Raw genomic sequence first — 27,182 nt, forward strand, 5'->3', positions numbered from 1 at the left:
ATATTTTTCAATGCTGTAAACTGATTTCATTTAGCATATTTTATCTGAATTAAATTTAGTAAACCATATTCCGAACAGTGTATAAATATTTGAACTCTGAATACCTTTCTTTGCACAGTGATATCACTGTGTGATCCTGGACAAGTCACTCTCTCTCGTACCTTTCTCTCACTGACAGGTATCCTTAGCATGCCTGCACTCCTGTCTTGTAAATCTAAAATGTAGTGGAGGATCACACAGAATCTTAACTGGAGGCCAAATGTAGTGTGGTAGATAAGAGACTTAACAGGCTTGTTGTGCACAACAGTTTACATTTGTGTAAGGGAAATCATTTAAGTCTTCGTGGCAAATTCCTGCTTATTAACAAGGTGTTGGTAGCATTCCTGGACGTGGTAATGAGCAGCAATTTGCCACTGGGTAAAGGTAAAGGTTCCCCTTGACATTTAATCCAGTCGTGTCCGACTCTAGGGTGTGGTGCTCATCCCAGTCTCCAAGCCGTAGAGTCAGCGTTTGTCCATAGATCGTTTCCGTGGTCACATGGCCAGCGCGACTAGACACGGAATGCCATTACCTTCCCACCATGTTGGTACCTATTTATCTACTCGTATTTACATGCTTTTGAACTGCTAGGTTGGCAGGAACTGGAACAAGTGACGGGAGCTCACTCCATCGCGTGGATTCGATCTTACAACTGCTGGCCTTTTGACCTTGCAGCAGAGGCTTCTGTGGTTTAACCCGCAGCGCTGCCACATCCCAATTTGCCACTAAATTGTATCTAATTTCCCTTACACATGTGAGAATTGTCAATAGGATTCACACCAGTTCCATTTTGATCGGACCTGCATTGTCAAAACATGAGTTCATAACTTGACACTGGTTTGATTATGTATATCTGCAGTTTTAATTGAGAAATCAGTAAAACATACTGTATATGCATTCTCAGACATACTTCCTATATATAATCTCATAACAAAGATAATGTACAGTGGGGTCTCTACTTAAGAACTTAATCCGTATTGGAAGGTGGTTCTCAAGTTGAAACGTTCTTATGTTGAATCTGCATTTCCCATAGGAATGCATTGAAAACCATTTAATCCGTATCTGCTCTTTTCCGTCCATAGAAACTACAGTGGAACCTCTACTTAAGAACTTAATCCGTTTTGGAATGGTGTTCTTAAGTTGAAACGTTCTTAAGTTGAACCAAACTTTCCCATAGGAATGGACTGAAAACCAATTAATCTGTTCTGGCTGTTTTTTTGTTATGTAGAGGTGCGTTCGTACATTGAAGCATTAGTTCCCATAGGAACTAATGCAAAGCTGGTTAATACGTACTCTACCACTAGGGGGAGAATTTTTTTTTTAACCTAAGATGACCTAAGGTTAAAAAAAGAGCAGGAAAGGTTTTTTTTCCTGTTCTTATCTTGGATTTCTGTTCTCAAGTAGAAGCAAAATTTAGCAAATGGAGCTGTTCTTAAGTTGGATTGTTCTTAAGTAGGGACGTTCTTAAGTAGAGACCCCACTGTAACTAAATTGGGTTCCGACTTAAGTTTTGCTTAAGAATACAAGAATGATGTTTTTATGATAGCTTTGAAACTGTCAAGCTTGCCTAATATTGTACTGGTATTTATTCACTGTTACGGTATTAACTAATTTTATGAAACTTTTTTTTAGAAATGGAAAATTTTCTGAGGAAAAATAATGCACTAGAAAATCATCTAGGAAATTTTCAATTCCAAATCACTGCCTATCAGATACAGCAAAGAAGATCATTTAACTTTCAGCAGACATTTCTGCTGCAGTCATAATCACTATGGCTTCCCATGTCAGACTTCCTATGTCAGACCTTAGTCTTTAAAGAGTTGATATGATAAGCACATAACCACAGAAGTTGTACTTACCTGCTCTGACTTTATTTGGAACTCTTTGAGCTCGTCTTCTGTGAGGGGAAGGCAATTCTCATCATTTTCAGGGTATTCCTGCCATCCCATTGCTTTCAGTAATCTAGGAAATAAAAGAAGCAGAGATGGAAGATAAAGGAGAAAAGAGATCACCCCTCATAAAAAATAAAAGATGAGTTGTGTTCCTATTTTTCCTGTTGCTATCTACCAGTGATCTTAGCAGTGATTTGTTAAGTTCTGTGTAGTGTTTCCATATTATTCAGTGATGAGAATAGTCTAAGGACAGAGCCTGGGTAAAAAGTTAGCAGAACCATTCATGCATTCATGAAGGAGACTGTGATGAAAAGTACCATGGAGAGAAGAGGAAAGAAAAAAAAATCACCACCCAATTCAATGTATTCGCGAAGGCTTTCACGGCCGGGATCTAATGGTTGTTGTGCATTTTTCAGGCTCTTGGGCCGTGTTCTGAAGGCTGTTCTTCCTGACGTTTCGCCAGTCTCTGTGGCCAGCATCTTCAGAGGACAGCAATTTGCTGTCCTCTGAAGATGCCGGCCACAGAGACTGGTGAAACGTCAGGAAGAACAACCTTCAGAACACGGCCCAAGAGCCCGAAAAACCCACAACCACCACCCAATTCCTTTAATTAGAACAACTGCCTCAAGCAACATTAGGTACATTAATAATATAGGAATTAGTTTACCTATTATGTTCTTGTCAGCATAATCGTAAGAGAAATGAGTGAGTAGCAGGCCCTGTTTAAACCAGCCCATTATGCTCTCTATCTTTTGCTAATGCTGCTAAATCAAAATGTAATAGAAAGGTCTCCCAATGTCTACTTGGTGGCAACAGCAGTGTTGTCAACAGAGCCCATGCAAGGGCAAAAGACAAGACAACATCTTGTTTTTTAAATTCATCTGTTCAAATATGGACACCCCTAAACATCACAGGTGGAATTATTTCTGTGCAGAGACTTCCTTCAGTGATACTGACACTCAGGAACCACTGGGGAGGATTCATGAGATTATGAGCTGCTTCAAAACAAAAAATCTAGGTTTATAACTACCTGGAACAGGTTGGGGAATCCTGTTACTGTCTCTCATAAAAACAATGTAGTGTACTCACATGCAATGAATGGTAAAAATACATCTATCCCACTGTTAACATTAGGTCCTTCAAGTACTGCTGGACTGCAATTTCCAAAATCTCCTCCCCCGCCCCCATGGCTATGCTGATGGGAATTGCAATCCAATAACATATAGAAAACCACAGTTGCCCAGCGCACTGGTTTACACTGACTTCCCCCAGTGTATGAGCAGGCACAGAGGGTTAGCAGGAGGGCACAATATTGCAGAAGAATGAGCTCAAACTGTTTAACATGTACAGGAACGGTATGTGTTGATAATGGCACATGAAGATACACTTTCTCTTTTACTCCTGTCTAAGCAGTAAAAGATTCCCAGTGTGGTACAGTGGATAAAGGGATGGACTAGGACTCTGGAGAATAGAGTTCAAAACAGTTTTGCCTTGACTTACGAACGTCCCGACTTACTACAATTTCAAGTTACGACCAGCTCTGGCCGCAAAATTTTGCTTTGACTTGCGGAGCTTCCAGTTACAAACAGAAAAAGGCAGGGGGAAAAAGCGGGAATTCAAATTGCTAACCGTTGGTAGGCGAAGAGGCTGCTTCATTGTAGCTCTTTCGCCCCAATGGTTAGAGTGAGTGCGATTGGAGGAGGCTTCAGACTGCCTGGGGTAATGTGCTGCTTTCTGCTTTTTAAAAACTGTCCTGGGTGGGTTTTGCAGTGTGGTTTTGGGCTGGGGGTGTTATGTTTCTGTGCTGTGATGGGTTTGGGGTTTTTTTGGGGGGGTTTCTTTTCTCCATTTCTGATAGATCTTGGAAGAATTGTTTGCTTTTTGGAGTTTTTCCCCCCATTTCCAATGGGTCTTCAGGGATTTGTTTGCTTTTTGGGTTTTTCCCCCCATTTCCAATGCGTCTTGGGGGATTGGTATTCTCGAAGGCTTTCACAGCCGGGATCTGATGGTTGTTGTGGGTTTTTCAGGCTCTTTGGCCATGTTCTGAAAGTTGTTCTTCCTGATGTTTCACCAGTCTCTGTGGCTGGCATCTTCAGAGGACTGGAGTAAGAACTCTGTCCATAGTTCCTACTCCAGTCCTCTGAAGATGCCGGCCACAGAGACTGGCGAAATGTCAGGAAGAACAACCTTCAGAACAAGGCCAAAGAGCCCGAAAAACCCACAATAACCATCTTGGGGGATTTGTTTGCTTTTTGGGTCCCCCTCCATTTCCAATGGGTCTTGGGGGGTTTCCTTGCTTTGTGAGTCCCCCCCCCCATTTCCGATGGGTCTTGCGGGGTTTGCTTGCTTTCTGCTTTGCTTGGAAGCCCTATTAGGGTCGCTATAAGTCAGTTCTGCCTTGACGGCATAGAACATACACAAAAGCCTAGTTCATCAATTTTATTGATACACAGTGATTATGGAATGAAATCTTTCTTAGCTAGTTGCCTTCACTCACCTGTGTTCTGCTTCTAATGAATGAGATAGGTTTTTCCCCTCTTCCAGAGGCAGAGAAAGACCATTCTGATGGCAATTCTCTTCCCAGTTTTCCTTTGGTTCTGGTGTGTTGCCCTCTTCCATCTAGTGGGAGAGGAGGGGGAAAAATACAGAGAAATGATTTGAGGAATGTGAAGCAAAAATCACAAATTTCAACATCACATGGTAATGAGGTGTGAAGAGTTAGATGGATATTCTGTGGGACTTTAAAATCAACTACTCCAGTATTATCATGTATGACTTACAGCAGCTATATTAAATACACTTAGTTCAGAATAAGCCTAATTTAATATAAGGGGATGTCTGAACAAAGTACACATATGATTACATTGTGACCAGTTTATATACTCTTAACAAAAGAGCCAATATGAATCCAGGTTTTCTATCAGCTTTTATGTTATAGGGACTTTTTAAAAAGATGTTTCTGGTGATGCTAATAAAATGGCAGAACAACTCTACAAGTGAAATTCAGGCGTACAAGGCATGCTGCCTGTGCAAATTCCCAGGCTGTATACTTACATTTTGCAATCAGGATTATGTACAGATCTTCATCATAGTGTTAAATGCAATTCGCCTTTAACTGAATTTACAAACCATCAGTAAGTACAGCAGAGATGGAAGCATGATCACCCCAATCTGCTGAAGCTATTGTGCATAATTATCAAACCACGGACAACTTTGTGGAAAACAACCATTCTCTGCTTCCAAGGGCAGCAGTCTTGCCTTCTTTATCTCTTTCTCAAGGTGAAAACACAGCAAATAGTTCAAAGTGCTGGGTTAGCACAGGGGGAGAAGCATTTCATTGAGCTAATCTCTTCTTGGGTTTTTTAATTTTTTTAAAAAATTATAAAATTTGAATATAGGTTAGGTTTAGGGATGTGTATTTCATTTTTGTATTTTTTTATATATATGTCCTTTCATCTGCATGTTTTTGGCACCACAAAATATCTAAATAACCCTTTAAAATTACTTGAAAAAATCAGAGGCAAGATAACAAAGAATCAATCTATTCCAAAAGCAGTTAACAGTAATGAGGAGAAAAGTCATAATCAATCCTATGCAGGCACTAGTGTATATTATCACATTTAAAACATGGTATGAGTTCAGTGTCACTGTGAAGGAAACCCTGTCTAATCCGCTTATTAACAGGGTAGCAATGTGACTGGCTGGGTGGTGTATATAGTCAGCTTATCCTGGAGCCTGAAGGAGGAGGAGGCTCGACGGCTGGAGTAATAAAGAGGGAGGAGCCTGTAGATTTTGAGGAATAAAAGGGGGAAAATATAAAATATAAAGGTTATGACGAAAAGGGAGAATATAGAATTAAGCAAATGTTAAATTTAGGGAGAAAGAAAAAGAATTTGTGGGTATGAATTATCTTAATTGGTTGTTGTAGTTGAAGAAAACCTGAGATCAAAATTTTTTCCCCAGTCTTATGTTCCTATATAATTAAAAGTTATCATTTTCACTCTTTAGCCACCAGGTCTAGTGTGGTTAATTGCTGGTGTCAGATACACTACTGAAAAGATGTTTCAAAATATGACAAGCCTGAGCTGGGGCTGGTCACAGCCACCCATCCAAAATAAAAAACCACTGGGCCTGGGCACGGCAATGAAAAAAAAAAAAGACAAGGAAGCAGGTATGCAGCAACCCACTCAGCAATCAAGAACAAGAGGGAAATGCCTCAAGCTTGTTCAGTCAACAGCACCTACCACCATACAGCCCAATGGCATACTGGCACACTCCACCACCTGGCTCACACCCCTACATAGAAGCAAATACAGTGGAACCTCTACTTGCGAACGTCCCTACCTACGAACAATCCAACTTACAAAAAGCTCCGTTTGCAAAATTTTGCTTCTACTTGTGAACGGAGCTTCAGCATACGAACGGGGAAAAAAAACCCACGGGTGAGGTGGGGAAAGCGTGAAATTTGAACTTTCAGTTGACCGTTGGCCAGCTTGTTTGCAACATCGCTTGTCCAAGCGGTTAGAGAGTGGATAGGGAGAGAGTCTTCAGACTGCCTGGTACGGCACAGTACTGCCTGGTACTGTACTGTATGGACTGTATTTTTTTGGCTTTTTTAATTTTTGATTTTTTACTTATTTTTTTTAAACAGAGAGACTGCCTGTTCTGGGTGAGTACACTGTATTTACTATACAGGGTTTTTGGCAACTGGGGGGGGGGTAGGGCTAGGTGGGGGGTTATGTTTCTGTGCTCTGATGGGTCTTGCAGTGTAGATTTTAGTTTTAAAATGTGTGTGGTTAAAATGTGGCTGTAAAGTCTGTTTTAAAATCAGAAAATACAGTACTCTGTGAGGGGCTGTGGTGGCTGTAGACGCAGGCAGCCAGGCAGGCACAGGCTTTAAAATGGAGTGTAGACTCCATTTTAAGTCTCTAACCCCCCACCCCACCCCCAATGCTCTCTTTTTGTGATGAGGAGTTCTATGCTGGAATACAGTAATGGTTGCTGATTGTTGGTGCAAGCAGGCTTTAAAATGGAGTTTAGACTTAAGTCTCTACCCTCCCCCCCATGCTCTCTTTTTGTAATGAGGAGTTCTGTGCTGGAATACAGAAATAGTTGCTGGTTGTTGATGCAGGCAGGCTGTAAAATGCAGTTTAGACTCCAAAGTCTTTTTTTCTTAAAATCAGAAAATATTCTGTGAGGGGGCTGTGCTGGCTGGTTTGCTCTAAACTGCAGTTTAGACTCAAATGTGTTTTGTTTAAAATGTGTTTTAGACTCCAAACTCTCTGTCTTCTCTATTTTTGTGCTCTAAAGCAGTGGTCCCCAACCTTGGGCCTCCAGATGTTCTTGGACTTCAACTCCCAGAAGCCTTCACCACCACCTCTGCTGGCCAGGATTTCTGGGAGTTGAAGTCCAAGAACATCTGGAGGCCCAAGGTTGGAGACCACTGCTCTAAAGCACAAAGCTTTGTCTGAGGGGTCTGTGTGCCCCAGTGATGACCTTCTTTCTTTCTTTCTTTCTTTCTTTCTTTCTTTCTTTCTTTCTTTCTTTCTTTCTTCTTTTCCTCATTGTTCCCTCCCTCCTTTCCTGCCCTTTTTTTTACCGAAAAGGTGCTTGGCTTGGCTTAATTTTGTTTAAAAGCTACTTGTTTTTAAAGGTGTTCTGTTTAGAAGGTGATCCCTCCCCCCCCTCCTTTCCTGCCCTTTTTTTGATCTAAGTTCATCTTAGGTCAAAAGAAGAAAAATTCTCCCCCTAGTGGTAGAGGACAGATTAACCGGTTTTGCATTAGTTCCTATAGGAACTAATGCTTCGACTTAAGAACGGCACCTCTAGATAAGAACCAAAAACAGCCGGAACTGATTAAATGGTTTTTAATGCATTCCTATGGGAAATTTTGCTTCTACTTGCGAAAGTTTCAACTAAGAATCATCTTCTGGGATGGGTTAAGTTCTTAAGTAGAGGTTCCACTGTAAGACAGTCTCCTAAAGAACCCTAAAAATATACACATTTAACAGGATATATTAAATGAATATTAAATTAACCAAATAATCAGGGCTTGAAAAATGCACTTGTCCACTTGTCTGTGACGAGTGAAAAATGCTGCTCAACGAGTCACAGCTCCCTCCCTGCCTGCCTCCTTTCCCTTTGCCTCTCTCTAATCTTGCAGTCCTCCCCCGAGAAGAAAGTTCGAGTGGCACATAGAGGTATAGCTCTGCAGGAGAAGATAGAGTAGTCCCATGCTGGGGAATATGGAGATTCCCTGCTCCTAATTTCAACCAAACGAGGATACATCCTGGGGTGGGAGGGAGCCGTGGCTCCTTAAGAAGCAGGGCGCTTTTGCTTTTTCCACTACCACAGTTTAACCTTACTAAAGCCATCGATAAATAGTATTTCAGTGCTAAAACTACCAGGCATGTTCAAGGACACAAGTGCAACACCTCTGACAGCAGTCCATTTTCTACGAAGAAGACAGAGGCGAATACCATGTACTGTACATAATACAATTTATTTTGGGTTTGTACGCACTGTTACGTAGAAATAAAAGTGAACAAGTGTCTAGCTTAAATTTGTTAACATAAATTACACAGGTATAGTCCGGTCATGCTGACTGTTGATTGACTGGTGAGACATTCTAAAATTTTTCAAGCCCTGCAAATCATTTTTAATAAGTCTGCACAGAGGAATAAAATAGAAAATTCTTTTTAAAAGCCTGCTCTCCCAAAAACCAAGAAAAGCAAACAAATACAGATTTTTTTTTTACAATCTTCTAGTAATATTGGCCCCCCCAAGCAATACTACTAGAACATTGGGAGACTTTTCTCCCCACTACAACTTGATACCTTATCATCTCCTCTTTAAATCCAGCAGGCAACATCAGGCAGGCCAGGCAGCAGCAAAGGCAATCCAAGAAAGGAAAAGACCAATAAAAAAAGAGAAGGAACACCCCCTCCCAAAGAAATCAGGGACAGGGGAAGGGATCTTAAAAATAAACTCAAGGAGTTATGGTGGCATAGGAAGGCTGCCTGGCAGTAGCCAAAATAGTCCAAAGAAATGGGGGAGTCCTCCCCAAACAATCAAGAAAAAAAGGGTCCAAGATGGAAGCACGGGGGCAGGCAGGCAGCAATCAAAGACAGAGAGCACCAGTTCAGCACACAGTAATCTCACAAGTAACACTGAGGCAAAAAAGCACTCCTCCCAGATTTCCAGGCCACTTTATAGATTCAAAATTTCCACTACCACCTCACATCTTCTGACTGGCCGGATGGCTGCTAACAGTTCTTGTGGTGCTAGTCAATGAAACATTTCTCAGGTAATTTGACAAAAGAGAAAGAGCGCAAAAAGATTACATGAAAGAGGAAACATAAAAGAAATGCAAAACTTCTCTGTCTCTTTCTTGTAAACATGAATCATTCATGTTTAAGAGGCTCTCTTTTGGTAACTGCCAACAGAACATAAATTACACAAAAGAGATCCTCTTTTGTTTTGGGGCTTTTTTTTTAACATGAAGGGTCCCTCCTGTGTCAGTTTTATTTTGTTTAAAGATCACATTGCCTTTTTCCTATAATCAAATATACAATTAATGTGCAGTTAAATCAATTCCAACATATGGTGACCTTTATCAGGGCTTCCTAGTTCTCAGAGTATACCTTTCTGGAAATATTTTCTAGTTTGTACCTACTCATACCATCAATACAATCAACACATATGCCTTATCTTTCACTAGCATTTCTATGTAATATTTTTTATTTACTATGTTTTATAGAAACTGGAAATTAGTAGCCCAGGGCCACAAAAACCTATATTCTCAGTCTCATTCTAGAATATTTGGTGAAGATTAGCTTTGTAACATTGAGGCTGAAATCTTGTTGCAATTGGAACAGACCCACTGAATCAGTGTGGATTTGGGGACTCGATTCTTCTCTAAGTTCCACTGATGGGATAATTCTGGTTACAATTTACTATGCTAAGTAATTTTACCCTCCACCAACTTTCCCTGTAAGTACCATGACTGCACGGCTACTCAGCGCTGCATTGGTGCCATGCACCTGCAGCCATGTTGTCGTGCAGCTGTGTTGTCGCCTGTTTGATTCTGGCTGTGGTCGCAACCCTGCACACACAGAGTGGGGCCTCCGCCAGTGCTGGCAGAAAATTTGAGAGAAGATAGCAGTCCACACTTATAAAAATTAATACTTTAATACTATGAATACTATTAATACATATTTTAATATTTCCAATATAAAGAAGGGGGTGCACCTTTGCATCCTCCAGTTTGTTGCTTGCATGGCGTTCTGGCAACTCTCCATTCCTGTCATCCTTCAGAGCCTTCAAAAACTCACTCTTCTTATCTGTGGTGCGGCGCATCAGCTTTGTCAAGCGCGAGGAGTTTATTTCAATGGGAGGGGTGGTGCTTGAGGGACTCTGGAAAGAAAACAATAGTGTTTGCTAATCTTCCAGAATGCACTGGTTATTTCCTAGGTGGAACCTGTTCTCCTTTCCACATATGGCACTCAACCGGGATAATCCTAGAGTATGTTCTTTAACTTCTTTCCAATTCATCATATTTTTGCTACAATTTTACATGCTTACCTCTTTGGAAGAGGAAAGAACAGAGCCACTAGCCAATACAGCTGGTTTGGTTATAGATACTGGACTGGTGAAAGCAGAATCTCGCGTGGAGGTGAGTGAGCCTGATTTATGTTCACTTCTGTTAGTTTTCCACTGACTCGTCTATAATGAGAAGGAAACAACAAATACAGTAATATTAGATAGCAACAAACTGCACAAAACCAACAATAAATCGAAAATTCAGCTTTGCAGATCTGCATGTTTCCAGACTGAGCAATTAAAATACCACTTGTAGCACAACAGAATAGACTACATACAGTATCTTTTACTGCAGGGAATTTCTTTGGTCTAAAAGTTTGCATTCAATAAGTGACAAAATCCTCTAAATCTACAAATCAAAAATTCTTGAAAATTCAATACCAGGCTCCCTTCTTTTGTCAAAAAATATCAATAACACACATCTATTCCATGACTGAAAATCTGTTAATTAGTTATGCCTGCGTAACTTGGAAGTTGCACAGGCTGTTGCAAAATTTGCATCAATATGGCAGTTGTACCTTGGAAGCAGTTCCAGGGTGCAGTAGTACTATCAGCTGTAGGGTCAGTGTGCAGTTAGTTGAACAGTCAATTGAACAGTTCACTGTGCAATTCAACATGCATTCAGACACACAGACTACCAAGAACAGGATGGATACACATTCACAGGGATGGACGGAAAAGAATGGTAAAGTGTACAATCGAGTGCTGTATAATTAATTCCCTTATTTCCATATACACAAACAGCAACCACAAATTCTACAGCACTTATTTAGCATTTACTATCAGAAATTCTTCTAAGGACAACAAATAGTATTTTCACCTCCCTCTTTAATCTTCTCGTCCACTAATCCTCATACCTTTGAAGGAGGTGCTGCAGGCTTAGGAACCAGATTTTTGTAGACACTTGGGACAATGGTTGTTGTTTTGTTGCCATTTGAAAGCTGAGGACCAGCAGATGTAAATGCAGCTGAGAAAGCAGCAGCAGGATCCTCTTTTGAAACCTTTTTGATGACCAGCATCTTGATAGGTTGCTTGGCACTAGGAGGATTTTCTAGTAAAACAAAATATGTCGAGTGCTCAGAAATTGTGCACACATAAATCTAGTTGACCTCTACTACACATATTGATTAGTAAATCAATAGTTCAACTTTAGTTTTGAGAAGAAAGTTGTGCTATTCAAATGCAGTCCTCCCCATTTGTAACACTCACTAAAAGCAGATTTTACAGTTGCAATCTGATGAAACAAGTTAAGTAAAGTTTGTTACCATGAAATCCTTTAAATAGAACAGGCCTAAGATAGTAAGGGTTTATTCTTTTATGTGTACTAATGCAAGCTTATCATTAAGAAAATCATCTCACACTTAACATCAAAAAAACTAAAGAACTCATAATTGAATTTAGGAGGAAGAGAAATGTACATTTACCACTGTACATAAATGGTGAGGAAGTGGAGAGTGTTGATAGTTTTAAATTTTTAGGTACTTACATCTCAGAGGACCTCTCATGGAATATAAATGCCAACATGCTAATGAAGAAGGCACAGAAGAGGCTGTATTTCCTGAGAATGCTCGGGAAGTTAAATTTATCTCAGCATTTACTTCTGTCATACTATCGTAGCACCATTGAGAGTGTCCTAACCTATGGCATTCTGGCATGGTTTGGGAGTAGCTCTGTAGCGGACAAAAAAGCTCTACAGAGAACCATTAAAATTGCCCAGAATATCATCGGGCTCCAGCTACCAACCCTGGATGACATCTTCACATCCCACTGTCTGAGGAAGTCACACAGCATCCTGAGAGAATCTTCCCATCCTGCTTATAACTTTTTTGAACTGTTACCGTCTGGCAGAAGATATAGAACAATTAAGACTCGGACCACACGTTTTCTGAATAGTTTTTATCCCAGAGCTATAATTGCAATTAATAATGAGCTTAAAGACCACCAGTAGTGAATAATTAGTTGGACTGTGTTACTTGGCCTGCGGTGTAGATGTTTGTATTTTTAGTGGGGGACTTCTAGTGGGTGGGGAGTGTTTGGGGAATTTTATGTGTGTGCATGTGTCTGGTCTCTGGGTGTCTGTGAATTTCGTTGTATGGGTATACTGTGTATATACTTACAATGACATTAAATTATTATTATTGTTGTTGTTGTTGTTGTTGTTGTTGTTGTTGTTGTTGTTGTTATTAAAGCTCATCTTGATCTAATATTTCTATGGAAGATACCCCATTGATATTGCCTCAATACCTACCCCAAACACCAGATGGAGTCCCAAGTGGTTTACACTGGCTATTCTGTTTTCCAGCTTCTGGATTCAATGATGGCTGTAAAAGAACAAGAAAACACATGCATTTCATATCATGTGACAATTTTAGTCTCACTTTCTAGATATGCAACTAGAAATTTTGCAGCAGTAATGAAAATCAGTCTTGTGGCACATTAAAAGTTAACAAGTGTTATATCACACACACTTTGTAACCTGTAATGATTTTCTTTACTTGTAACATATTGATTTATTTATTGTATTTATACCCTGCCTATCTAGTCATTTCGACCATTCTAGGTGGCTATTTAACATATGCATTCCTTTTCCTTCCATCTCCTCTGATTTTAGTCTTGGATCACCTATGTGAATGTATGGGCCATGCAAAGACTTTTCCACTTAATAAAACCTGTTAGTATTCAAGGTGCTACAGAACCCATTGTCTTTGCTGCAACAGATTATCATGGCTGCTACTCTGAAACTGTAGATGGGAATGGTGGCAAGATGAAAAATTAGAACAATTTAATATAATGTAACATTATTGTAGTCTGTCATTTTCCAACATGCTTCCACTCAATTGCCAGCACTTAAAATCTGTTTTGTTTCAGATTTTGCAAGAAGGTGGTAGGAGCATCTTATGGCCATAAAGAAATAGTAATTTGAATATTTTAAGCACTTCCAATCTCAGCACATTTCTACTCTTTATTTAATCCTTAGGCTGTTACTTCCTTGACATAAACTACATTAATATAGACTGATAGCCCCAACACTGTTTAGTATGTAGGTTTTTAATCCTAATCTGAATAAATTGTCACTGAAATTCTACAACAGCGTCTTTGTGCATAAACTATAATAATTATTCCCCAGATAATTCTAGCCTTCAAACTCAACTGTATTCATATGAACTTAGCAATACTGTATATGCTGTTTTGCTCTGTGATCCCAAGCAAGTATAGGAAAGCAACCTCTCAGCCAATTTACTTGCAGCAAAGATTAACTAACATATCTGTAATTACTGGATCACTTCATCTCTCCTTCATTCTTGTTTTAAAAATGATGTTACATTAGCTACCTTTCAATACTCTGGTACAGACAATGAATTTAAGTTACATCTTTCCAAAAGATCACTTATTTCCCATTCACAATACAAAATGTCTAGTTAATGTCTTCCTACATTAGTTCTTAAACTTTTTCTTTGCGACTTAAATGTCAAAATATCTCCAAATGCACTGTTTAAGTAGGAGCCAGCAGGATTATTCTTCTGACCCATGACTAAGTGAGGGATGATCATTTTCCAGCCCCTGTACACCCCAAAATCTGTGCTAGAGGACAAAAGAACCCTCTGGAGTTGGTTTTCAGGTGTCACAGTGGCTACAGAATGACAGGAGGGGAAGAAAATTCAGATGCTCCAGCATTTGAATGCAAGCACAATAATACAGGATATAAACTGCTGAAAAACAATTATTCAAAGGAGGATATTGTGAAGAAACCATTGGTGATTCTTTTTTTTCTGAACTGATTGGTTTCCCATTACAAAGGGAACCCATCCTATATAGAGTATCTGACATGCTCATAATTAAGGTATGCACTCAACTTGTCCTGCTTGAAGGAGAAATAAGTTTTTTAAAAAAAACCTCTCAACACTGTCTAAATTCCCAACTTCTCAGAAAGAAGTAACAACCTTCTACATTATATACATGACAAGCCTAATAATCATGCTCTGCCCTCAGGTCCACAATGCCATAAACAAATTATCTTCCAAGTTACATCCCTATTTCTAAACTGACTGGCAATTTCTCTTTTAGCCTCCTGTCTCACATTACTGTATTTTCAGTCATACAGAATTATGGAAGTTTCCCATGCCAACTGCCAACTTCCACCAGCTGCTCATTGACCTGAATAGCTGAATCTGTCCATTACATCACAGATTCTTCTACAGAAACTGAACTCTATTGCCAGAAGCAGTTTAGAATATCTATGCCAAGGCTATATAACAAGACACCCAATATTAAGCTAGTGAGGGGGAAAAGTAGTGTTTGAATGATGCTTGTGCAACCACTGATGGAAATAATAGAAACCATATCCATCCTAATGAAGTGGGGGGGGGAGATTATTGTTTATATACTGCCCCATAGTTCTTAAAACACTCTGGCTGGTTTACAAGTTATGCAGGCTACACACTGCCCCCCACCCCCAGCAAGCTGGGTACTCATTTTAACAATTTCAGAAAGATAGAGGGCTGAGTCAACCTTGAGCCAACTACCTGGAATTGAACCCAGAGTCGTGAGCACAATTTTGGCTGCAGTACACCAGTTTAACCACTGTGGCATCAGGCTCCTTAACAAAATGTTAATGACTTATGGAATGGCTTATGCCAGTGAAATTAAAGTACAGTATTGGATTTGACACTTGTACAAGGATGAAAACATTGATAAACACTTTGCATGAACAGAATGTTGTCACTGGATTCAATCCATAGAACTTTAAACAATACTTTCCCTCCCTTGCTATTTGGAAAGGCCAGTACTGTTTCCTAATAGTAAACGAATAAAAATCCTTGATCTCGTAAGATGTCTGACCTCAGAGGAAGATGAATAAAAATATGCTAATGGTATGAATGGGGAATAGTGACAGATGATCACATGCAGGATTCCCTTGTAGCCCATATATTATTTGCTGTATAACTTATCACTGAAGATACAGTTATAAATATATGGGAGAATCTAATATGGAATGTGGAGCCCAGGGAGTATGCTAGCCCCTTTGTGGAGCCCCTTTGTAGTTGCTTTCAGAGCAGATGAAAGTAACAGTATGAAGAGAGAGAGGGTGTTCTTATCTGGGGTTCCGGCTCATTATTTTTATGTGCTGAAAGTGATGGAAATGGGGGAACTGGAACATTTCTTTCAATGTGTGTGGGCTCACTTAGATAATGAAGGAATAGGGCTAAAGCATCAGAGGTTTTTTGCAGTACTATGGTACTGAAAAAAACATTCAATGCAACTTATGAAAGCAAGAGTCTCATAAAATATTTCATTCAAATCAGATGATAGCATGATAGCTCAGAAGAAACCAATTCAGTTCCTGAAATGTACCTTGACTGCTTTTTTTTAAAGATGCCCTTGAATCCTAATGAAAAAATTAGAACACTTACAAAGTCTTCCTCTTCAAACTGCAGTTTCTCCTTCTCTTCTTTCTCTTCTCTGGCCTCAGCAGGTGGCTTTTCCTGAAAGGCTGAACCCTTTCGGGAGTGGAAATTGCCATTCCAGTGCCGATGAGATGCTGTCCCTCCTCCTCTCTGATTCATACCATCATGGCCTCTTGAAGAACCATGCCAGCCAGGCTGATTACCAGCCAGCCCAACATGAGCTCCTTTAGATACACCAGAATCCACAGAGTCATGACGGTGCAGGGAAGGCTGATGCCAGCAATCTACACAAAAAGAACGCAGTTGTGTGAATAAATCTAATTGGCATCTACAAATGATCCACATGGCAACTCCGCTACTGCAGAAGCCCAAATGAAAAAGAGATTATTCTGATATAGAACTGGAAAATGCAGTTTCATCTAAACATAAGGTCTATAGCCATTCCGAAGGGTAGGCAAATTGACACCAGTGGTCTAGATGCAACCCCTCCAACTCTCTTCAAACCTTCAGAATTATTTTTTTGTTAAAAGAGGAAAATCAACCTCACCAAAGCCTCCAATGGAGCATTATTTGTCCTCTAAATTTAATCCTCTTCTGCATAGATCTCTTTTGGTTAGGAAAATGCCTTTGTAAGAAAACAAATTTGTCATTTGCGCGACTAATTTTTTTTGGTGGGGAAGACTCCGGGTATGTGAAAGTTATATATTTGTGTGGCCCATGAAGGTATGGAGAGAGCAAAAATACTCCTTACACCATCAGAAGTTGTCATTCCCTAATATAAAGTGTGAACAAAGTTCCTCTACCTATACAAGAAGACTGTGGACTTTTCTTATAGCCAACCTCCTGCAGTCAATAAAAGTTACTGAGCCATATCATTATGCAGCTGGATCCAGCCACACCTTAAAGAGTACCAGCAACTTTAATAGAATGAAAGATTTCTCACAGGAAGCAGAAAACCTCTGTGCAACTTGAAAACCTTCAAAGTTCTAATAAAATAAACTACTTCAGGCTGTCCCTTCACTGCATTTAATATTTATAGCACCTGACTGAAGGATGAAACTGGAAATCTAAAAAACATGTATGGTAGACTTGGCATAAGCCCTGCTATATACCTCCTGCTGTTCTGAGGGGCCCATTATTAAAAAAGCCATCTGAAGAGTTGTGGCGCCTCCTGCTTACTCCAAAACGGCCCTCTCCCCGAGAAAGATGCTCTCCGTGCTTCTCAAAGGCAGCTCCAGGGGCCTGTAAATGAAAAACAATTTAAAATCATAAAAAATTCTACTCCAACATTATCTATAAGTAAAGCCTTAGGCTGTATCAATAGATGATGTGTGCTCTGCTGAAAAGTTTTTTGGCCATACACAGTAAGACTAGCTACAAAATTATAAAATTTATAAACCAGCTTTAGTAACGCAATTCTGCAGTGTCAGAATATATTTTCAGACATCATCTAAAGCATTTTAAAAATACTGTGACATATTTTCCCTTATTATAACTACATCAATCAGGCTAATACCATTTAACATTTATTTTCCATAACAAACCACCTAGAATAGATAACATGTCAAGCAAGATCAAAAGAAAAATGAAAAAATAAAGAAGAGAAAAACATTGTGGCACCTTAAAGACTAACTGCTACATTTTAACATGAACTTTTGTGGACAAGTCCACTTCCTCAAACATAAGAGTGGTACTACATGCCAAATATTTATACATCTTCATCTAGATAGCCTTTATCATAATGATAATCAGGAGGACCACAGGCTAGTCTGCATGGCTACAAAGAAAGAGAACATTTTTTATTTTTATTTTATTGTGGATTTTAAAGCTATCTTGTCAGATACTTTTTTCTGCATCGACTGATTATGTCAATAGATCTGGACTCATTTGCAAACACAATACTTTCAAATTACTAGGAAACACAAACAGTGATAAATAATAATTGTGTGCTGTCAAGTCAATTCTGATTCATGCCGACCTTTTCCAGGGTTTTCTAAGTACAGAATACTCAGAAGTGATTTACACTTCTCTTCTTCTGGGGGCATCCTGGGGCTGTGTAGCTTGTCCAAGGCTGCACAGGTTGGCTCTTCTCCCAGGAAGAACAGTGGGGAATTGAACCCCCAATCTCTGGCTCTACAGCCAGATACCTGGTTCACAGAGCTGTCCAGACAGCTAAACAGTGATAAGCACACAAATCTATTCCTCAGTTAAAAATATAAATCTAGTAACACGCTGTGGCAAAATTAAATACAAGTGAAAGTATTTCAGTATGACCAAACAATCAAACCACAGTTTTCACAAAAGATCTTTTTAAAAAGTAAGCTTTGGGACAAGTGCCAAAAGACATTGATCAAACAGTGAGCTTCATTTGGTAGCGTTTCATAAACGAGGTGTGGTAACTGATAAATCCTGCCTTGCATGCCTACCTCAAACCCCAAACAAAAAAAAGAGAGTTTACTTACCGTAACTCTGGCTCTTCGAGTGGTCATCTGTAAATTCACACTAATGGGTTTTACCTGTGCCTGCGCAGAGGTTTCTGGAATCTTCTAGAACTTAACACTGTTCACTAGGACCGCCACCCTAGTACACGTGGTCCACCCATCCTGGCAAGTGCTTCAGTTCCCACAAAGTCTGCCACTGTATAAAAATTTTGGCGTGTTGGACAGAGGGGAGGATGGGTGGGAAGTGTGAATTCACAGATGACCACTCGAAGAACCAAAGTTACAGTACATAACCTCTCTTTCTTCTTCGTGGTCTCTGTGAATGCACACTAATGGGTGATTAGCAAGCTTACCTGTCCGGAGGAGGGATGTCACAGAAGAACAACTGACAAAACCTCTCGTCCAAATGCAGCATCTGACTTTGCCCATAAATCCAAATGGTAATTCAAGGCAAAGGTGGACAGTGTGGACCATGTGGCAGCTCTTCAGGTAACAGGGACAGAAACACCCTTGAGGAAAGCTGTAGAAGTGGCTACTGCCCTTGTAGAATGAGCCTTAATTACAGCAGGAAGAGGCTTGCTCGCCAATTGATACGCAAGGCATATAGTTAGTTGCCACTATCCATTTAGAGATAGTTTGGGCAGAAATAAGAGATCTTCTATGCAGTAAGTGTGTAGAAAGAAACAGTCTCTTGGATTTGCTGAAAGACACAGATCTTGAGACATAAAAAGCCAGTGCTCTCCTAACATCCAGAAGGTGGAGAGAGCGTTCCAGATCAGAGGTAGGCGATGGAAAAAAGGTAGGTAAGGTTGACGAAGGTGGAAATCTGAGACAACCTTAGGGAGGAAAGACACATCAGGGTAAAGGGTGACTTTATCTGGGTGAAATTGAAGGAAGGGAGGATCAATGCGAAGAGCAGTGATCTCTGAAGCTCTGCAAATGGAGGTGATGGTGACAAGGAAGAGGGTCTTAAGCATAAGAAGGCAGTCAGAAGTCATAGCCATAGGCTCAAATGGTGGTAGCAGGCGTTGGAGGATGGTGTGCAAGGACCAGTGCAGACGGAGGTGGGGTATAGTGGGTTGCATGTTGGTGACTCCCCTAAGAAATTGCTTTACAGTGGGGTGGCGAAAGAGCGTAGCAGCATCTGAGTCTTGTGGCTGATGGACTACTATGGCCGATAAGCAGACCTTGAGTGTAGAAAGAATAAGCTTTATGTTAAAGAGATGAGTCAGAAATTGTATGACAGCTGTAAGAATCGTAGGCATAATAGGAAGATGATGTTGAGTCGTGACCACTTATATGAATATAATTAAATGGTCATAGGATTTCTGGTACTCGCTAGGATAGAAGCTACAGTGGGCGAATCCTCCATGCCGTAAGATGGAGTGTGAAGGTCGGGGTGAAAGGTTCGACCTTGGTTTTGGATGAGTTGATGAGGTATGAGAGGGAGATGGATGAAGTTTGTTGAGATTGAGGGAGAGATACCACGGCTGCAAAGAGCGCATTTTCATGTGTGTGTGCTGAATCACTGATGTTGTTGATGGCATGAGTCCGAGTAGTCGTTGGACATGGTGTGTGGTGACCAAAACATTGGGACGGAATTGCTGAATCACATTGTACAGTTTCATAGCCTGTTCTCGGGGAAGAAAGGCTCTCGCTGATCGAAAATCTAGAATTGCCCTGATGTAGTTCACCCATTGTGAAGGAATGAGTGTAGATTTGGTTCGATTGACCTTTAGGCCCAGATTCTCTAGGAGGGAAAGAATAAAGTCTATGTTGTGCAGAGCTTGAAGATGAGTAACTAGTCGTCTATGTAAGAGAAGATGGAAATTCCTCATGTGCAGAGATAGGCTGCCACAGGGGCTCGATTGGTCATATTTTGGAAGCACAGTAACGTCAGCCAAAGTATTGGCCCAAGACAGGAACTGTGCCAACAGAGGTGATGGTGGTTGTCCCGATGGTGGAGGTAGATAATCATCATCGTCTACTGAAACGGAATCAAGGCAGATAGTCTGCCGCTCATGAAGTGGTACTGAAGAGACCAGTCTGTCTTTCTGATGTTTAATAGGCTGTGCAGCAGAATTGGATTTCTTCAGTTTTGGCTGCTGTTCCGGTACCAGTGTAGATTTGGGTGTCAAACCACCAGACTTACTCTTGGAAAGCAGTTTAGCCTTGGATTTGGACTTTACTGAGGAGGTCGCAGAAGCGTCTGGAGACGGTGATGGAGGTGGTGGCGGCTGTACCGATCCCATATTTGGTGAAGGGTAAAGAGAACGTTCCCAGAAGTAAGAATGGAGATGCTGCTGTCATAATTTAAGAGCCTGCTCAGCAAACTTCTTGCAAATAGGGCAAGAAGCTGGCTGGTGGCCCTTGCTGAGACAGAAGAGAAAAGAGTCGTGGCCGTCCGTCAGAGGAATTTTACTGGGGAACGAAGTGCACCTTTTGAAAGGCCCAGAGAAGACCATAAACTATGAAAAAGGGATGAGTGAAAACAGGGGGAAAAGGGGGGAAGGGAGCAGTGGAGAGGAGAAAAAAGCACAAAGTCTCTCACAAATTCCTTTTGAACGCCACAGCGAGTGGAGCTTGTCGAAGAGAAGAAACCTCAGTGGCGACAAAAAGGAACTGAGGCACTTGCCAGGATGGGCGGACCATGTGTACTAGGGGGCGGTCCTCGTGAACAGTGTTAAGCTCTAGAAGATTCCGGAAACCTCTGTGCAGGCGCAGATAAAGCCCATTAGTGTGCATTCACAGAGACCACGAAGAAGAATAGGCTGTTTACTGCTGATCAAATTATGCAGAGTAGGTATATATGAGAAAAAACAATCCTTTAGAAATGCCATTCAAGGCTATTTACATCTTTAATGCTAACAATCAACACTTTGGAAAAGAATCCTAAAGTGTTCATCAAACACTATTAAAGTACAGTGGTGCCTCACATTACGAGTGCTCCGTTTTACGACGAAATCGCTTTACGTTGAAGGTTTTGCGATCACAAAATGATGTTTCCTATGGGGGAATTTTGCTTTGTGGTAATCGGTTCCCTGCTTCGGGAACCGATTTTCGCAAAGTGATGATTTTCGGCCAGCTGATCGGCGGTTTCAAAATCGCTGCCGGGTAAAAAACATGGCTCCCCGCTCTTTTCTGGGACGGATTACTCTCTGCACAGGCATGAAAACGGCTGCGCTATGGAGGGTCTTCGCTGGATGGTGAGCTTCAAGCCCATAGGAATGTATTAATTGGGTTTTAATGCGTTTCTATGGGCTTTTAAATTTCGCATTACGACGTTTTCGTTCTACAGTGATTTCGCTGGAATGAATTAATGCCGTAATGCGAGGCACCACTGTATATACTGGACTTATATACTTTTTTCTGCCCGTCTCTAGTTAGAATTCAGGCAACTACATTCTAAACCTAGCAAAATCTCCAAATCGTCTATAAAAACATTCCATGTGGAATACATTAGGATAATCCAATCTGGATCATGCTATACAGTGGTGCCCCGTATAGCGACGTTAATCCGTTCCAGGATTAACGTCGCTATACGGAAACATCGTAAAGCGAAATTAAAAAGCCCACTGAAACGCATTAAAACCTGGTTAATGCGTTCCAATGGACTAAAAACTGGCAGGGACAGGGTGGGTGGGGGATCCCGAAGGCTTCCAGGCAAAAGCCTGGAAGCCTTCGGGACCCGTCCTCCCTGTCCCCGCCGCCCCACACTGCCTTTCCTAGCCGAGATCGGACTCCCAGAAGCCCGATCCAGGCTGGGGAAAGCAGCGAGGGGGGGCTGCCAGCGAAGGGGACAGGGTGGAGGGGGGATCCCGAAGCCTTCGGGACCCCTCCTCCCTGTCCCCGCCGCCCTGCGCTGCCTTTCCTAGCCGAGATCGGACTCCCAGGAGCCCGATCCAGGCTGGGGAAAGCAGCGAGGGGGGGCTGCCAGCGAAGGGGACAGGGTGGAGGGGGGATCCCGAAGCCTTCGGGACCCCTCCTCCCTGTCCCCGCCGCCCTGCGCTGCCTTTCCTAGCCGAGATCGGACTCCCAGGAGCCCGATCCAGGCTGGGGAAAGCAGCGAGGGGGGGCTGCCAGCGAAGGGGACAGGGTGGAGGGGGGATCCCGAAGCCTTCGGGACCCCTCCTCCCTGTCCCCGCCGCCCCGCGCTGCCTTTCCTAGCCGAGATCGGACTCCCAGGAGCCCGATCCAGGCTGGGGAAAGCAGTGAGGGTGGCTGCCAGCGAAGGGGACAGGGTGGAGGGGGATCCCGAAGGCTTCCAGGCAAAAGCCTGGAAACCTTCAGGACCCCTCCACCATGTCCCTGCGGCCCTGCGCTGCCGAGCCCAGGATGCCTGACAGGCACCGGGTCTCCCCACCTTCCCCCCACGGAAGGGTCCTTCGAAGGCCACCGCAGGCATTTTCCCCCAGCTGAGTGGCGGGAGCGCTCCTTTGGAGGCTCCCGCCGCTCAGCTGGGGAAAAATGGTGCCTATGGGGAAAACATCGCAAAACGATTTTCCCCATAGGCACCTTCGTTATACGATCGCAAAAGCGATGGCAAAATGCCATCGCTATGCGAATTCATCGTTAAACGGGGCACTCGTTATACGAGGCACCACTGTATAGTGAAATACTATGACCAGGTCTCTCCTTTCTAAGAGACCAACTTGTGCACATATCAAAATGTGAAAAAGAACAAATTTAAATTCTTAATATTATGAATTTACATTCTTAATTGATATTACAAACTATCCAAATTATAAACAGTTTCCTTTTGCAGTCTTCCATCTAGGTCTAAAAACTATTTAGGTTCAGTAATATTACAGCATTTGAACTTCCCAGAACTTCAACATGATTGCTTAGGGTGCACATACTTATGATCCCTTAAAGCAGATTAAATACACAGTTTTAATTATACACATTTGACAGTTTGTGCAGCTTCTTCCTACTTTTTCTACCCAAGATTTGAGAACTGTTACTCTAAAACCAATTAGAGGAAGCTAAATACAAAATTTAAGTTTGATGTATACTTAATAAATATGTAATATAGATCATGTATGTGAGTTGCACAATACAGTGGTGCCCCGCATAACGAGCGCTTTGTTTAACGACAAATCCGCATAGCGACTGAGTTTTTGTGATCCTTTTTTTGACTGCATAACAACGTTTTAAATGGTAGTTTAATAACCCCATCTCCACATACCCTCTACTGAAAACTCATTTGGAGAGTAATGTACCTACTACTGAAGCAGGGGAAGATGGTCTACACCAGGCATGCGGCCCAGGTCAGCTCGTAATGCGGCCCAGTGCAATTTTTTATTTTAAAGTAATTCCAAAATTTCAAGTTACACTGCTGGCGCTTGTGGCCGGAATGTGGCCGGGGCATGTCACAACAGTAGAGGGGGAGAGAGGGAAGGAAGGAAGGAGTGGGAAGGGAGGGGACAGGGGGCTGCGTGACTGCATTGCGCCGTCCCCGTCAATAGGTGGACCGCCTTCCGGCCCCATGAAGCCGCTGGAGTCGAAGCTGGCAGCCTCTGCTGTCTGAGATTGCAGCTGCCGGTAAGTGCGCTTGGAGCAGGGCTGCGGAGGACGGCTAGGGCTGCCCCCCCACGCAGCCCAAAACAAATTTATTTGCGGCCCAAAACAAATTTCCATCTTCTAATGTGGCCCAGGGAAGGTAAAAGGTTGGACACCCCTGGTCTACACTACAGGATACCTTCTTGTGCTCACTACCATTCACAAAGTTATACCATGCAAGGGAGAATCCCAGAAGATGACTCCTATACTCATCAGTTAACCACTTCTAACCCAAATACAAAGCAATGGTTAGTGCTGTTTTTCAAAAAGCCTGAATGGTGGTGAGTAGAAAGTGTATCTGTAGACCATACTGACTGCTCCCATTTAGGTTGTTAACATTCAGGCTGCCTTTTGCTATGTAAAGCTTGGCATCGTTTTTCCTGCTCACAATACGGACATTATGTTGTGCAGCAATATCAGGCAATTTCCCAGCTTTTTCAATCATGGGTAGAGAAGCATACATACATACTTTATTGTTACGGCATCGAGCTATACATAAAACAAAACTGAATGCAAAACTTCAAAGACTGGCATGTACTATAAAGAGCCATACCACACACACAAAAAGTAAAATATCTAAAACAGCAAATATAGCAATATAAGACCAAAGTCTAAGGATTTAGCTGTCTATTCTGGCTACTATAGCATGCCACCCAGATTTCCGCTGCCAGTTCCGTAGTAGTCCAATTTAGGTCGATTAACAATTGATTACACTACTCCGAGTCCAACTGACCTGCCGTATCTTTTAGGAGAGCTGTAATATATTTTCCTCGAATCTTATTATGCCTGTTAGATCTGAACATCATATGCTCAATAGATTCTATCTCATCAGATCCACAAAGGCAGAATCTCTGTTCCCTCGGGATCTTCTTAAATATGCCTTCCAACACCACAGAAGGGAAAGCCTCACATCATCATCATCATCATCATCATCATAATTTGTCACTGAAAGTATATACACAGTATACAGTACCCATACAACGAAATTCACAGACACCCAGAGACCAGACACATGCACACACATAAAATTCCCCAAACACTCCCCACCCACTAGAAGTCCCCCACTAAAAATACAAACATCTACACCGCAGGCCAAGTAACACAGTCCAACTAATTATTCACTACTGGTGGCCTTTAAGCTCATTATTAATTGCAATTATAGCTCTGGGATAAAAACTATTCAGAAAACGTGTGGTCCGAGTCTTAATTGTTCTATATCTTCTGCCAGACGGTAACAGTTCAAAAAAGTTATAAGCAGGATGGGAAGATTCTCTCAGGATGCTGTGTTACTTCCTCAGACAGCGGGATGTGAAGATGTCATCCAGGGTTGGTAGCTGGAGCCCGATTATATTCTGGGCAATTTTAATGGTTCTCTGTAGAGCTTTTTTGTCCGCTACTTATTTCACACGCTAGCAAGGTTATGCTCCAAATCCTACAAGGTAGGCTTTAGCAGTATGTGGACTGAGAACTCCCAGAAGTACAAGCTGGATTTCGAAGGGGCAGAGGAACTAGAGAGCAAATCGCTAACATGTGCTGTATTATAGAGAAAGCCAGAGAGTTCCAGAAAAACATCTACTTCTGCTTCATTGACTATGCAAAAGCCTTTGACTCTGTCGACCACAGCAAACTATGGCAAATTCTTAAATAAATGGGAGTGCCTGACCACCTTATATACTTCCTGAGAAATCTGTATGTCGTACAGGAAGCCACAGTTAGAATTGGATATGGAACAACTGATTGGTTCAAAATTGGGAAAGGAGTATGACAAGGCTGTATATTGTCCCCCTGCTTATTTAACTTATATGCAGAATACATCATGCAAAAGGCAGGACAGGAAGAATCCCAAACCGGAATTAAGACTGCCGGAAGAAATATCAACAACCTCCGATATGCAGATGATACCACTCTGATGGCAGAAAGTGAGGAGGAATTAAAGAACCTCTTAATGAGGGTGAAAGAGGAGAGTGCAAAAAACGGTCTGAAACTCAACATCAAAAAAACTAAGATCATGGCCACTGGTCCCATCAATTCCTGGCAAATAGAAGGGGAAGATATGGAGGCAATGACAGATTTTACTTTCTTGGGCTCCATGACCACTGCAGATGGGGACAGCAGCCACAAAATTAAAAGAGACTTGCTTCTTGGGAAGAAAGCGATGACAAACCTATTATTACTTGTCAGAAAGATAAGTAAAGCAAATTAAGTGTGAGCTTACATTAGAAGCTAAAATAACCAAACAAAGGGTACTCTACTACAGTGGCATCATAAGAGGGCAAGCTCACTGGAAAAGGCAGCAATGCAGGAAAAAGTGCAATGCAGTAGGAAAAGAGGAAAACTGCACATGAGATGGAATGACTCAATAAAGAAACCCATAGTCTTTTATTTGGTGCTGCAGTCAAAGTAGGACCAGGAGCAGAAAGACTGGGATTCAGATTTTGGGAATAAACTATGATACTCTTGTCTGCTTTGGGGAAGAGATATAGATGAACATGATTGCTACACACTTCAGACTTCTGCTGTTCTCAGCAGAAACTGCAGAGCTAAATGCAGTGGAGATTAAATTTTGGAACGTTCCTTTTTCATGGTTTCATGAAAGAGTCAAGTCTCTCTGTCTCCCTCTCTTTCTCACGCACACACACACACAATCTCTTCCTCCCTCAATTTTCAACAATTAGTTGCTTCAGTATGTAAGTTAAGTTCGTAAGTAGAGGTTCCACTGTAACTCATTTACAATGTGATGGAGAGCTGTACATATACAAAAGAGATAGAAAAGCAAAAAAGTCAAGCCTGAACTCTCACTACAGCAAAAATGAGCAACCAGAGCCTATCCTACCAAGTGTCCAGAAACTTTAGGGGTCCAAAACATGGCAGCCTGATTGCTAACTTGGACTGGTCACAAAGATCATATACCCCACTACTCCTGTTACAGCAAATCACCTGGCTACCAATCTGTTTCCAGGTATAATTCAAAGTACTTGTTCCAATCCATCTCAAGGACTGCATCTCCCATTGTGAGCCTACCTGGGTGTTAAAGATAATCAAGAGAGGCCTTTCTTTTGGCCCTACCACCTTCACAGGTGTGTTTGGTGGAAACACAGGAGAGCACCTTCTCTACTGCAATTCCCAGACTTTGGAACTCCCCCCCACAGATGGCTGGGCTGGCCCCATCTTTGCTGCCCTTCCAGAAAACAGGCAAAGACCTTTCTCTTCAGCCAAGTTTCTTGAATGCCTCCAGTGTTGTA

General features: G+C 41.7%; 1 protein-coding gene across 5 annotated transcripts in view; it reads right to left on the minus strand.

The window, feature by feature from the left end:
* The window catches only part of GPBP1L1 (GC-rich promoter binding protein 1 like 1), a 50,577-nt gene that overhangs the window by 1,054 nt on the left and 22,341 nt on the right, over nucleotides 1-27,182 (minus strand). For all 5 annotated transcript variants that reach the window (XM_078392855.1, XM_078392854.1, XM_020783343.3 and 2 more), the window contains exons 4-11: nucleotides 17,050-17,179; nucleotides 15,944-16,221; nucleotides 12,781-12,853; nucleotides 11,390-11,583; nucleotides 10,515-10,655; nucleotides 10,182-10,346; nucleotides 4,429-4,550; nucleotides 1,899-2,001 (exon numbers count right to left, since the gene is read on the minus strand). In XM_078392855.1, the coding sequence (XP_078248981.1) occupies nucleotides 1,899-2,001; nucleotides 4,429-4,550; nucleotides 10,182-10,346; nucleotides 10,515-10,655; nucleotides 11,390-11,583; nucleotides 12,781-12,853; nucleotides 15,944-16,221; nucleotides 17,050-17,179 (1,206 nt within the window). The remainder of the gene's footprint in view (nucleotides 1-1,898; nucleotides 2,002-4,428; nucleotides 4,551-10,181; nucleotides 10,347-10,514; nucleotides 10,656-11,389; nucleotides 11,584-12,780; nucleotides 12,854-15,943; nucleotides 16,222-17,049; nucleotides 17,180-27,182) is intronic.

The sequence above is a fragment of the Pogona vitticeps genome, chromosome 4 (genome assembly GCF_051106095.1).
Source record: "Pogona vitticeps strain Pit_001003342236 chromosome 4, PviZW2.1, whole genome shotgun sequence".
NCBI classification, from domain to species: Eukaryota; Metazoa; Chordata; class Lepidosauria; order Squamata; family Agamidae; genus Pogona; species Pogona vitticeps.